Raw genomic sequence first — 14123 nt, 5'->3', positions numbered from 1 at the left:
TAATTAATTCAATAACTTTAAATGTTTTCACCTCATTTATTGACCTCATGAAATATAGTAGAGTACCACAATATTCAAACAAACATTTCGTACGAGTAATTATAGTTACTTCTTATCAATTCTTAGCAAGATCTTTCAAAAATGATTAGTAAATCAATTCTTCGTTAGTTGTAACACTGACCAGTTTCTACACAGTACAAAATTCAATTTGGCATAAGAGGGTTGCTAGATAACCAACGCTGGTGTTGAGCTTTTTAATAATATTTTTTAATCTTGGTCATAGTCACTTGACAGAATGCCTTAGAGGTATTGTGTGATTTATTTGTGGCCTTAGATTATTATTTGCAACAACGGTCAGGAAGCTACGTCTTTATGGCATAAGAGACACTGCATTCAATATTTTGATTTTGTAGCTTAGCAATTTAATTCCGAGGGTTCGTATAAGTGAAAAGAACTCTTCCAAGGCTCCAAACACTGTGGGGTTATCCTCTGGCATAATTTAATGGTTCATTTCTTTTTCTTGTTTATATAAATGAATAGTATTATTTGCTGATAATTATTATATTTTTAAATTACTTCTTTCAATATATGATGATGTAAACAATACTCTTTCTGAAATAGTACATTGGTTTTGTTTTAATAAATTAGTGCAAAATAGAAGGAAGACAATATCTATTAAATTTACTACGTAGGTACTCCTAACGTAATATGTGTCAAAACGAATATACTTTTGAATGAGGTAGTATATGTTCTAGAAACAATAGAACTCTTTTAAGATCGAATACATGGGTCCCACATAAATAGACTGGCGGCTAAACAAGCTCTACCGCCTTCGCGAGATAAAAAAAGATCAGTCTGTTTACTCATTTGAGTAACTTCCACGTATTACGTCACTTTATTCTGAGGTGCATGCAGTCGATATTAATACAATTTTTGTATTACAGAAAAACCTGGGGCCAAAAGATTCGTTAAGATGTTAATTTAAAGAACGTAAAATAATGACTGACAGATACTAGGAACTAGCATGCCCGATTACACAGGGTTATTTTCGGGATTTGATCCTAGGATTTGCGGGCTGATAAGTTAAACGGTATAGTATAACTTGTTTTATTTTACCTTATTCCGATTTGGAGTAGGACATGAAAATGTAAAAGTTATGTATCATCGACAAAATTCGTAAAACCGATTACTGCCGATTTATACAACCAATAGAAATAGTTCCCTATCACACCATTCGACGCAATTCGTCGCTATAATTTCTCACGTCATTTCAACCCGAGAAAGCAAGTGCATGTAAATCGACATGTCAAATTAACGAATATATTAGATCACATGAAATTCGAGTTATTACGTTTGTGTAAAATCATATTCACATAAGAAATAAATATTGATAACTTGGGAGAGCGTACTTCATTCGGATGTAATCGGTTTTACGAATTTTGCCGATGCTACATCTAAGTTGTGTCGTGTGTTACTATACGTACTTTCAGATCAACCGTAGATTTTCCACTTTATAACTCTATAATTTTGGTAAATTACTTTCAGCGAGTCAATAGAGAGTGGAGACAAGAGACATTGTGGAACACCAGTTTGGAACGAAATACCTTTTCTCAGGTATAAATTATGTATTGAAGAAGAGGTACAATTAAATTAATTGTCATCTTTCGAGGGTAATGAAATGAAAAATTAATTAAGGAATGGTAATTAAATTGTAATTAATTTAAAAAGTTTGTAATTTAATCATTTTGTCATAAATTATTTTAAAATATAAATACAGTTAATGACAACGCTTTATGTTTATACTTATACACAAATAAACTCCAATCGTAAGCACACATACATACACACATTATACTTTTTTGGTGGCACGACTTTGTAAATACCACCTTATCATACATTCTATCAGCACCAATATATAGTATGTTTGTGTTTCTGTTCAAAAGGTGAGTAAATCAGCGTAGCCTCAGGTCCAAGAAATTAACCCAACCAAGATTGGAAGCACATTGGTGATATAAGGAATGGTTTCCAGTCCCCAATCAACGTATGTCAATAAAAAATAAAAAGCGTTGTGATGAAATTTCACGCTCACATCAGCCTAAGTCTCATTTGCAAAGTTTCTAAAAAGATCGTTCCAACTTCTAGTAATATCTTCAATAAACATCTTTCTGGTGTAACTATATTATCTTCATATTAACTTTGTAAAATATTAAAACTTAATATTGTATATGATATTATACAAATCAAATTAAATCAAATCGAAATAAACTTTATTCAAGTAGGCTTTTATAAGCACTTTTGAATCGTCATTTTACAATTTTTTATCATCTATAAAATCTTGTATCGAATAATATGCTTTTTCTACTAATGTATTTTCTACAAACGATTTGAATTTACTAAACGGCAAAGTTAAAAATGTCTGCGGAATTTTATTATAGAAACGGATACCTTGTCCCAAGAAGGATTTATTGACTTTGCGGAGTCGGAAACTGGGCGTTATTAGCTTATCCTTACTTACGTATTTGCATTTGCGTGCATTGTATGTGCACTTACCTAGTGCACATACAATGCACGCAAATGCAAATACGGAAGTGTACTTCGTAGTTTTATAACATCATTGAATTTGTTTTAATTTAACAGCTTGCATCGCGAACATGAATAATTTGTGGTTAGTCCACTTCCATCTCTTCGTTAAAGGAACAGCGACAAAACCTCGCGTTGATTCCACCTTGCAATTGTCTGAAACAATTAAATGTATTTAATTTTATATTCAAATCTAAGTGGTATATGTAAACCGGTCTTCTTAGAGGCCTGTCAAATGACAGTGACAGTTAGGATCAAATTATATGTAAACCGGTCTTCTTAGAGGCCTGTCAAATGACAGTGACAGTTAGGATCAAATCTAAGTGGCATTATATGTAAACCGGTCTTCTTAGGGGCCTGTCAAATGACAGTGACAGTTAGCAACTTTACTGAAGACGTATGAGAGGGTGTGAGGAGGTAAAATAATTGAAATATAGTTTAAAAATGTCGAAGTATATGTGATGTTAATTTATATCAATACGTCATATATTATGCACGGGCGCATTTGATACCTTGGTTTCTAGGTTTAAAGACCTATGGAAGATAAGTACTCCATATTCCATGAAAGTTTTAATAATCGGAATTTCATATAAAGAGAGCGACTGTAAAAAAAAAATATTTTGCAGTTCTAGGCCTTCAGGTGAATCCACTTTTATAATAGGCTATTTGACTGGTTTTTAAAATCCATTTTATATTATTTTGTAGAGGTTAAGGAATCCAGTAAAAGTAGATTTTTTACTTCTAGTACATATTTGCCGAAAAATATCATATTAAAAACTCCATATTTAAATAACGCGCGAAAACGCTACTTGGACAATATGGCGCTGCAATAGGGTCAGTGACGTCACTTTGCTCACATATAGTAGAAAAGCAAAGTTTACAAGAAAGTGACTTCATCATAAGCCCGACCAATTAGGACCGTTTTGTGTCACGTGACAAACGTTTGAAAAAATGCATTTTTATTTATTGATTTTTGAATAAATTAAGTATTATTTTCAAATTTCGTTAGTAAATAACCATTTTTAAGCACATAATATACCTACACTGATTACAATAATTCACAATTTATTTTTCGCATTGTCAAATAGCCTATTGTTAATAGATACCTGAGTTTCCAAAGTTAATCGCGTTCAATCAAGCAAGTGATGCATATAATACGAAAAGTAAATTTATTTTCTCTGACAAATGAAGTCTATTTAGTTTCACAGTCGTTCTGTAAGAAATAAAACTCGATACCGAACTTGAATCGTTTATTTGCAAAGACTCAGGTATCTTCTCTATTCCGTATTATTTATTAAATTAAATTTTAAGTACTATTTTATTTTTCTTATTTCACATGAATTTTAAGAATTATGTAGGAGATTTATGCAACTAATTTGTATAACACAAGTCTATCTACAATACACAAGTATTAAAAAAAAGGTTATATATATTTTGTGTTCATAAATAAAATGTTTATGAATACTTTCAGATTGAAATAAAAGTTCTTTTCGTTGCATTTTACATCGATTAATAGTTAATTCAGTATATACTAGGTAGAACTTTCTATTATGGTTTTTTAATCGAGCTATGGGTGAAAAAAAACCTATTTGACCGAGATTTCTCATTCACAGTCTCAATATTTACAAGCGCTAGATAAAGGAGAAGATTTTTATATTTATTTCCTAACAGGTTGTTGATAAATTAAAATTATATATATATATATATATATATATATATAATAACTATAGGCACACGGGACATAACATCTTAGTTCCCAAGGTTGGTGGCGCATTGACAATGTAAGGAATAGTTAATACTTCTTACTGTGTTATTGTCTATGGGTGATGGTGACCACTCTCCATCAGGTGGCCCATATGCTCGTCCGCCAACCTATACCATAGTAAATAGTAATAAAATAAAAATTATGTGAACTTACTCATCTCCAACATAGATTCAAGTTCCCTTGGAGTTAATAATTTGTCATATTGGTGAGTGTCCTTCGGAATTGTATGTAGTATGTTTTCATTGACAAATATAATCAAAAATTGAGCCATCCGCGTTTTACTGGGTGTTGTAAAGAATAATTTTCCGTTCGGCTTAGTAGCGCGTACACAGGACTCCAGAAACAATTCTTTTTCGACGACATGCTCTATTATTTCCGAAGCTACAACAGCGTCGTACTTTTCCGCATGAATAGCGGAATGTTCCTAAAAAATAATATTCAGTAAGTAAGACAAATAACCTATATAAACAAAAAATATATAACAAAGCACTCAAATTGCAATCTTTGTCAAATACCAATAAAATTGACATTAATATATACCGATATATGGGTCGCTAAATCCAAAACAGAAATAATTATCTAACTTCATAATGAATATTATACTCGAACATGCGTAAAACACATTTGTATATGAACAAACGAATTTAGAACATCCTTAATTAATTACATTAAGAATATAAATTCTAGTTACCTCTATCGTAGTGTTTATATATGTTGGTAAATTATTAATTAATTCTTTGTTGTTTGACGAATGGTATTTTGCTACCTCGATTAACTCTTTGCTTGCATCAATACCGACAACTTTGGCTCCCAACTTTGCCAGACCCTGTAAAAGAAAGCACCATGACCATTCGTGATTGAAGTGATGATCAATTTTTGGTTACAGTGACCAGACTCGAGACAGATTAGGTAAATGCGTAAGGCCTAATATTTTAGTGTTCAAGTTCGTATGCAAGCACCGAGCTCTCTTTTGAGATAAGGTATTGTAAACATTACTAATATCCGATAATAGAGCCGACATGGGCCAGTGGTTACACACGTGCATTTTAACCGATGATTTCGAGTTCAAACCCAGGAAAGCACTACTAAATATGTATCTACCCTAGTAAGGCAAAAAGTAAGGAAATACAATAGTAATAGTTACCTCTGATAGAATTCCGCCTCCACAACCGACGTCCAATATTGTTTTTCCTTTTAATACAGAAGACAAGTTATCCTGCTCTTCAGCTAGTCCCTCTTGAATAAAGGGTATGCTGCAAATGACCATTGTTTTGAATATACCTATGATTAAAAAGTTTTGTCGTATATAAAATTTTGACCCCTTTTCTTCAATTTTATTCTTAGTATGAACTTAACTTATTTGGTATATGCAGACATTGGACAGTAAGGGGTCAATACTCTTAAACATTGGCAATGAGAGAAACCATAAAAGTAATTGTTATTTTAATTAATTACTTTTTTACGTTTTCGATTATTTTTATTATTTCTTTATTTTACTTAATAAGAAACAATTATGTACCTAAAATCTGGAAAAGAACTGAGTTCCAAAACACAACGAAAGGTAGTTTGGGATTCAGGGTTGATAATAAAAAAATTCAAGCAAAATTTGTGTGCAAAATAAATAAGAAGTATGATCAAAATAAAACAAATAAAACAGATCTGAAATTTACCATTGCATACATTGCCAATGCGCCACCAATCTTTGGAACCAATTTGTTATGCCTGAGAGACTTGGTTACTTAAAAAACTTACCGAAGATTATTTAGGGTATGTAGAAGTCTTACTGGTCCATCCAGATCCCACCATGTGTTCATAAGTCGGCTATGCCTGTCAACATCTAAAGCATCTACAGTCGTCTGAATTTGTCTTGCCTGGGAGTTCCTAAAATATATAATGGAGAATTGTACTAGTAGCTGAAGTCTACATCCTTACTGACGTGATATACATATTAGGGCGCCTTGGAGGATTCGTATGGCGTAACAGCAAACTTTTTTGACCCCAGCCCCCCATTTCCTTATTGTGCATTGCCAGTATACTCTTATATATGTTATTAATCTAGGTTCTATATAAAACATATGTATCATAATAGATATCTCTAAACATAAAGCTGCAAGTCGACATGCTTTTTCCGACATCTCCAATAATCAGTGTCATATTATAGCCAATTTACACAAAACGTTCACGAATTTATACCTGAACCCTCCTCATACATCACCGCGTCCATTAGTGAAAGCGTATGAAAATCCTTTTACAAGTTTTGGTGTTTTTTCCGTGTAGACAAACAGACGCATTGAGGATACGTGGAATAATAATAAAACACTGCTATATGTTTTATGGTATTATCATACCTTCCCAATAATAAAGCTTATATATCACCACATCATATGAAATCAGAACTTCTACTAGGGTTTTATTTGTATTATAGTTTTAATAATTATTAATTTTTTGTACATGTACTTACTGGATACGCAATAATCTGGAGACGCATTTTGATTCACTTAACATATGCTTAGCCATAGCTTTATAAATTATCATGTACTGCCGAGAAAATTTTATTAAGAAAACAATACTAACGAACAATTACTTGTTTAAATACGTTTACAGTGATGATTGGCCTCGATAACAGTTTATTTAGGGTGTCTACAGACTAACTACATTTTGATCGTTTTCGCGTCACGTGTGACGTAACACTGTCGCAGCGTTTGAGCGAACGTTTTTAACGACGTCTATGCTGAAACGATGATGCATTCGACTCTATCTAAAAAAAATAAGGTAAGAATGATTTGGCGTAAATTAATATTCATCCAATAACATGCACCCTTTGGGAGTAAGACTTGCGTTGTAAATGCAAATGGCATGATAATATTTTATGTTGTAATGCGTCCGCTGTTTTTCTCTTCTCCTTCATGTTGCGTGGTGTGTATACTATATATAGTGAATAGATTTTCTTACTTTTTCCCAAACTATTAACCTATTACGGGTCGGCGTGTCTTTTCTCCATTCTCCTCTTTAGTTCTACACCTGATCGTTCACATTCTCCTCAAACTTTCCATCTGTGTTCTTAGATCGTCCTTGGCCTTCCATCCCTCTGAGCTCTTGCTCATATACCATCCATCTGTCTCCCTATTATTATATATGCCTTTATTATTGGAGTAAAGAGAAAGCATAGATGCTTCCTCGTATCCACATATTCATCTACTACATATAAACACTTAATTATATACCATTATTATAAAAATAAAATATGTAGATAATTATTTCACTAACTAAACTTAGTGAAAAATAATTGTTTTTAAATCTCATTGATTTCGTTTGTTATTCCAAACTGTGTCTTTGTTTCATTTGCTGTTAATACACTCCAAGTGCTATCTTGGATTAATAGTGAAAATCCTCTATAAAGAGTGTCATACCCTGTCTTGCTGTCTCCATATGTTGACTTAGTTTGGTACATTTTTTGTCCAGTGGACTGAAATTGCAATTGAATGGGGATGCTCCTATTCTTGTCACCATTCTACGTGCTTATAATTTTTACAGAGAATGTTTAATTTTTTAGTATTAAATAAAACCTTAATTTAATTATATCGATTGTAAATATTTAAATATAAATTATGTCACGAAATATTAAATGTCATGATTATGTTTATTTATATGATTAACAACTGAGTTTCTTGCCGGTTCTTCTCGGTTCTGGAATCTACATTCTGATCCGGTGTTAGTGGTGGCCGCTTAATATAATTGTTAAATGAAATATGTTTTGATTTGGATCAAATTTTATATTCTAAATATAAAATTAGTTTTTTGTATATCTGTTTATGTTTTTCTTAAAATAAAACATGATTATTTCCAGTATTAACTAGAAACTGTATGATATTATTCGACCCGGTATAGGATACTTTACGCAGCGCTACTCGGAATTATTCATTAACGCTCACATGTTTAAAAAACATAGATTTTTTTGTAGAATATAATTGTAAATAATCGTGGTTTCTTCTGATATTTATTATAAAATTATATATGTAACTAAAAGATAAAATAAAATTAACTAGAACACGATGTATATTTTATCTTCGATAACTTATTATAAAAATTTTAAAGTGAAATTTTATACGTGGCATTATAATCAGGGATGTAATGGTGTTGTAATTTCGGATGTGGAACCTAGGATATATGAATGATCTTTTACTTGGTGGTAGGGCTATGTGCAAGTCTGGGCAGGTACCATCCACTCATCAGATATTCTGCCAAAACAAACAAGTTCCTTGTATCGTTGTGTGCCGGTTTGAAGGGTGAGTGAGCCAGTGAACTACAGGTGCAAGGGATAGAACATCTTAGTTCCCAAGAAGATGGTTAATATTTCTTACAGCGCCATTGTCTATGGGCGGTGTGAAAACCGATTTCGGATTATCCACTTTTTTCAGTAATTTCTTAATATTACATTAATTATAAATTGTAAAAGAATAAAATTACAATGAATATAGGCTTTATTGGGCTACAATTTAGTATAAAAATGAAATAATATAATTGTTGTTTTTCGGTTTCAATTAAGATTACGGATAGATCTTCATTTCTTACATATGATTCGATTACGATTACGGAGCTCCATAATATCCTGGACTATAATTAAATATATATTAATATTATAGATGTGAAAGTAACTCTGTCTGTCTGTCCCCTTCACAACCAAGCCAAAGAAGCGAATTTGATCAAATTTGGTATGGGTAAATTTGGTATGAAAGGGTTCTTAGAGTTCAAGTTGGCTTCATGGACCTATTCTGGGCCACATTTTTTTGCCTCATGACAACCAACACCCTAAAACCGGGCGTGGCTACTAATAGTTATTTAAAAGATTTTTTCAAGGTACGATTTTTCGAAATTTAAAATTAAAGAGAGGCGAATTCGGGACAATTGGCTAATAAATATCTTCTGAATATAGAAAATGTTCAGTCGGCAGGAGTCTATTAAGCCATTAGATCAATATTATATCAATATATTTCCAATGGTCTAGCTGGTTAAGCGTGTGAAAAGTGCAGTGGCGTCTAAAAAAGGTCTACCCTGTTTCGATTGCCTTCAATATAAAATAGCTATATAATTAAGCTCATATGGAGGGAATAAAGAAGGTGAAAACCTAATCAAAATGCCTCACTGAATTTTAAACGGCACACAACTGTTCCTAAACTACCTTTTTTAGAATTTTTTGCCTCTATGGAACTGCAAGTAACGAGAAGTATATAATATAAGAAGTAAATTGTTTGTATGTAGGTATGTAAAGTATCAAAATCCTTGTTAAAATATCAAAATGATTGGATAGGTGGGATGAATTTTTAGAAAAAAGAAAACGAATTTCATGTATGCGGATTCAATAAAGTCTACTTAATAAAATTTTACTTTGACTGACTGACGTGGAACCCGCAGCCTAAGCTGGTGAGTTTAACAGGATAAAATTTTGCGTAGAAATTCTTTCCGGAACGTAGGACGTGAGCTCAAATAGGGGATTTCCCGAAATTCATCTCCCTTGAGAGTAAATTGAGCCGAGATGGCCCAGTGGTTAGAATGCGTGCATCTTAACCGATGATTGCAAACACACGCAAGCACCACTGCATATTCGTGTGCTTAATTTGTGTTTATAATTCATCTCGTGCTCGGTGGTGAAGGAAAGCATCGTGAGGAAACCTGCATGTGTATAATTTCATAGAAATTCTGCCACATATGCTTTCTACAAACAAGCATTGGAACAGCGTGGTGGAATATGTTTTAAACCTTCTCCTCAAAGGAAGGGGAGGCCTTAGCCCAGTAGTGGGGAATTTACAGGGAAATACAATTTTGTTGTTGTTGTTGATAGTAAATTGTGGGTATACTCGCAATTTTGTATGGAAATTCGTCAGTGCAGCACATATGCCCTTTAAATACCCCTTGACAGAACAGTTTACATTTCGTTTTCTTGTATTTAATGTTAGTTCTAGATGTTATTATTATAATTACGAACGTGTGTACGTCTGTTTCTCATTTACGTTAAACGAATGGGTTCTTGTGAAATTTGGTTTCCTCGAACGTACTAAGATGTAATTTGGAATTAGAATATTTGCGTTGTGTAGTTGTTACAGTTAAAACAAAACTGTTAATGTAACCAATGCTTTTGTTTTGTGGGCGTTAATTAAATTAATTATATTAATTATTATATACCAAATGCTTTATCTTTAAATGTTTTTGTATGAAAATGATTTTTTCAATGATGTTTCATAGCAATTTTAGAGTTAGCATTCGGGTTAGAAGTTTAGTGTATGTAGATTCATACTAACATATTAAGGAATATTAGATTTATATTTTGTACTAGCGGCCCTACCCGGCTTCGTATGGAGAGAAGATTTTATACATAATTCTAGAATAAAAGTAGCCTAAGTTGCTCCTTATTACATCTATTATCTGCTAGTGAAAGTCCTATCACACTCGGTTTTGCCTTTGCAGAGATTAGCTGGATTAATCAGGCATATAGACAGACTGACAGAAAAAAAATGTAATAATGTTATTTTGGTATATATACGGTGTATATATACATAAATATGCATTGAGTAAAAAGAGCTATTTTAATATTGTAAATGGAGACTTTTTTTATTAAATGTATAGATAAATATATATTATCTGTGTAGTTATGCATCTGTCATCTCGAGTGACACACATCGCAAAAGCGCGGGAAAAGAGGATATATGAAAATGGGCGCGCGGTTAAGACGATGTGTATGCGAGCTGAAATTTAAATATAATATCTATTTAATCTATTTGGTAAATTGACCTTACATGTAAACATTACAAAAAGCATAATGTTTATTATATTATACCTTATGATTATTAAAAAAAACATCGCACAATTTAAATTGCAAAGAATGGGAAGATTACATTGTAAAATAAACGTTAAAATCCAAATCGTTTCATAAATGAATCTGCAATGAGGAAACAAATATAAAAAATATAACCGAAATGGAAGTGACATTTTAACTGACCTCGAAATTTTTTTTTTTTAATTTTATATCTGTGACATTCTCCGGTCAATAAATAGGTATAATTTTAGCAAAAAGGTTGTCGCTGGGTACAAGTACAAACCATATAAAATAGAGTCAAGGTTTTTGTATATATCATATCCTGCTATTGCTATATCATATTATGGGTTAAATAAAAGATTATTGTCAAAATTTATTTCGTTGGAAACAAATTAAGACAATAATTAAATTATAAGAAATAATATTACTATTGAAAATAACGTTTGAAAAAAATAAAATGTATACTACTATTATAAATACAAATGTCTGTCTGTCGGTCTGTCTGTTGTTGTTTTGCGACTAAGCCGTTGGAACGAATTTTAAACAGAACTTTGAGGATGGAGTCTAGCCTTCCTTTTTTGCCTAAATCCTATCGACCAACCTCTAAAAATGCGAGGGAAACACGGTGCTACATGAATCATAAGAGAAAGAAAGGGAAAGATGGCTTTTTCCTTTAACGTGACAATGTATGCTACTTCACTCTACTGTTAGCAGCGTAAAAGAACTTCTATCCAAAAATAAGTTAAAAAGTTTTTAGTGTTGTATTCCTTTATTTGTACCTTTACTTTGCTCTTTATGTTTTCCAGTGTGTAAAACGTATACATCTATTTCGTACTGGTAGATCCTGAGTAGGACAAACACTACTAAGAGGTAGAGTTCTGTGCAAGCCGTCTAGGTAGGTACAATCCACTTATCAGATATTGTACCGCCGACCACAATTCTTAGTATTGTTCAATTAATAATAACACATCTAAGGTTGCGAATATAATATTCCTAGTTGTGTAATAATGCTTGATCATACACTATAATTACATCTCATTAATATTACCATAACAATGTATGTTTTTTATAAATCATTTATTTACATTTATGATTCAACAATTGTTACTTAAGATAAACAAAAGACATAATTATTAAAATGAAAATCATTAAAACAAAAGTTAAATAACTATATACGTCGCTTTTAAGATTATCTAGCTATATTGTGTATAAGGTAACAGACTTCAAATGTCCTTTCTCTTTTGAGAAAAAGTTTGTTGGTTGGTCTTGTAAGATATATAAATAATTCATTTTTATTTCTTTGTATACCCTAACATACTCTGAAGGTTTCTAGTGAAAAGTTTCTGAAGGAGACAACTGACTTAAGTCAGATTCCTACGCATTGCAATGAATACGATGGAATGCTTCGGTACGGATTGGAGCGGCAGTGGGATTGTGTCGAATGCATTCGGGGCATTCATTCCCCTTCTGTGCAGTGCTCCGGCCGTGGCTCATTGGCGATCTCCTTAGGGCCGAAGGTAATATACACTTCTCGCTATGGGCCGTCTGAAATAGGCCTCCTTACGTCTACAATGAATTATATAATACTAAGAGTTTTGCTGTAAGGCAATACAGCAATACACAATAACTAGATGGTACGTACCCATATGTATAAGTTCACTTTTCTCAATAAATGGGCTATCAAACAAACGAACAAAAAACTCTTTATCTTTTTATGATGTAACTATAGAATAATATTTTAATATAGATATATTATATAGCTAGCTATAAGAAAAGGTATACGTCATGAAGACGAATGGATTCGACACATCGTCCTACAAATTTTTCAAAGTCGTAGTGTAGGCGTTTGAGGAATGAAGGCAGATCATACACTTCATATGAAAGATAAAGTTGATCAATGTCCTCAGGCTTGAGGGAGCGACTGGAGATATAAATTATAAACACGAGTAACTAAATATAAGTTAAATAGTCCATAATCCATTAGTCGATAATAAGTAAGTTGCCGTTTAAAAAATTATTTATTTTTACGTATATATAATCATCAGTAATATTAGGAATATTTCCTCACAAAAAAGTCATCCAATAAACTACTTTGACTTGGTTTTTTTCCGTTAATACCGGTTATATAAATTATTTAAGGTTTGTATTTTATTAATTTATATATAAAATATACACATTTAGGAATATTACAGAGATTTAAATACAAATAAAGTCTTCTCAGTTACATAACAGTAACACACAGTAAAATTACAGTAAAAATATATTACATTAAATCAATATAAAAATTTATTAAACTATTATCTTACAATGATGTCTAATTTTGGATTTGAATACTGTACAGGTGAATAAAAAAGTGAGCAGAGATGGCCCAGTGGTTAGAACGCGTGCATCTTAACCGATGATTGCGGGTTCAAACCCAGGCAAGCACCGCTGATTCAGGTGCTTAATTTGTCTTTATAATTCATCTCGTGCTCAGCGGTGAAGGAAAACATCGCGAGGAAACCTGCATGTGACAAATTTCATAGAAATTCTGCCACAAGTGTATTCCACCAACCTGCATTGGAACAGCGTGGTGGAATATGTTCCAAACCTTCTCCTTAAAAAGAGAGGAGGCCTTTAGCCCAACAGTGAGAATTTACAGACTGTTGTTGTTGAATAAAAATATGTCAGCATCAATTAGATCAGAGTAATGGAATTTGGAGCGAAGACGATGTTGGTTTTTGTGACATGAACACAAATTGTTGATGTGTTTTAATAGAAAAATTTACAATGATCTGACTAATCAAATAAGGAGAATCTAAATGATTTCTTATTAATTAGATAAGGAATGAAGTGGGTTGAAAAGGGATTTTTTTATTGTTAGTATCTATTTTATAATTCATAAGAAAGCACGTATGAATTTTGTTTTGGATACGTTCTGATGTCTATGTATTTATAATACATTGGATTTTTATGCATTTACTTGGT

General features: G+C 32.2%; 1 protein-coding gene across 1 annotated transcript; it reads right to left on the bottom strand.

Annotated features, from left to right (window-relative positions):
• Positions 1-2555: 2555 nt before the first annotated feature.
• Positions 2556-6862, bottom strand: LOC124543900 (ubiquinone biosynthesis O-methyltransferase, mitochondrial-like). The gene is made up of 6 exons (XM_047122220.1): positions 6807-6862; positions 6098-6226; positions 5490-5598; positions 5037-5171; positions 4499-4769; positions 2556-2736 (listed from the first exon to the last, which is right to left on the bottom strand). Exons 1-6 carry the CDS (start codon positions 6860-6862, stop codon positions 2612-2614), a joined length of 825 nt encoding a protein of 274 aa, XP_046978176.1. The 3' UTR covers positions 2556-2611.
• Between the last annotated feature and the right edge of the window lie 7261 nt (positions 6863-14123).

The sequence above is a fragment of the Vanessa cardui genome, chromosome 3 (assembly GCF_905220365.1).
Source record: "Vanessa cardui chromosome 3, ilVanCard2.1, whole genome shotgun sequence".
Lineage (NCBI taxonomy): Eukaryota > Metazoa > Arthropoda > Insecta > Lepidoptera > Nymphalidae > Vanessa > Vanessa cardui.
This window is presented reverse-complemented; position numbering and strand designations above follow the sequence as displayed.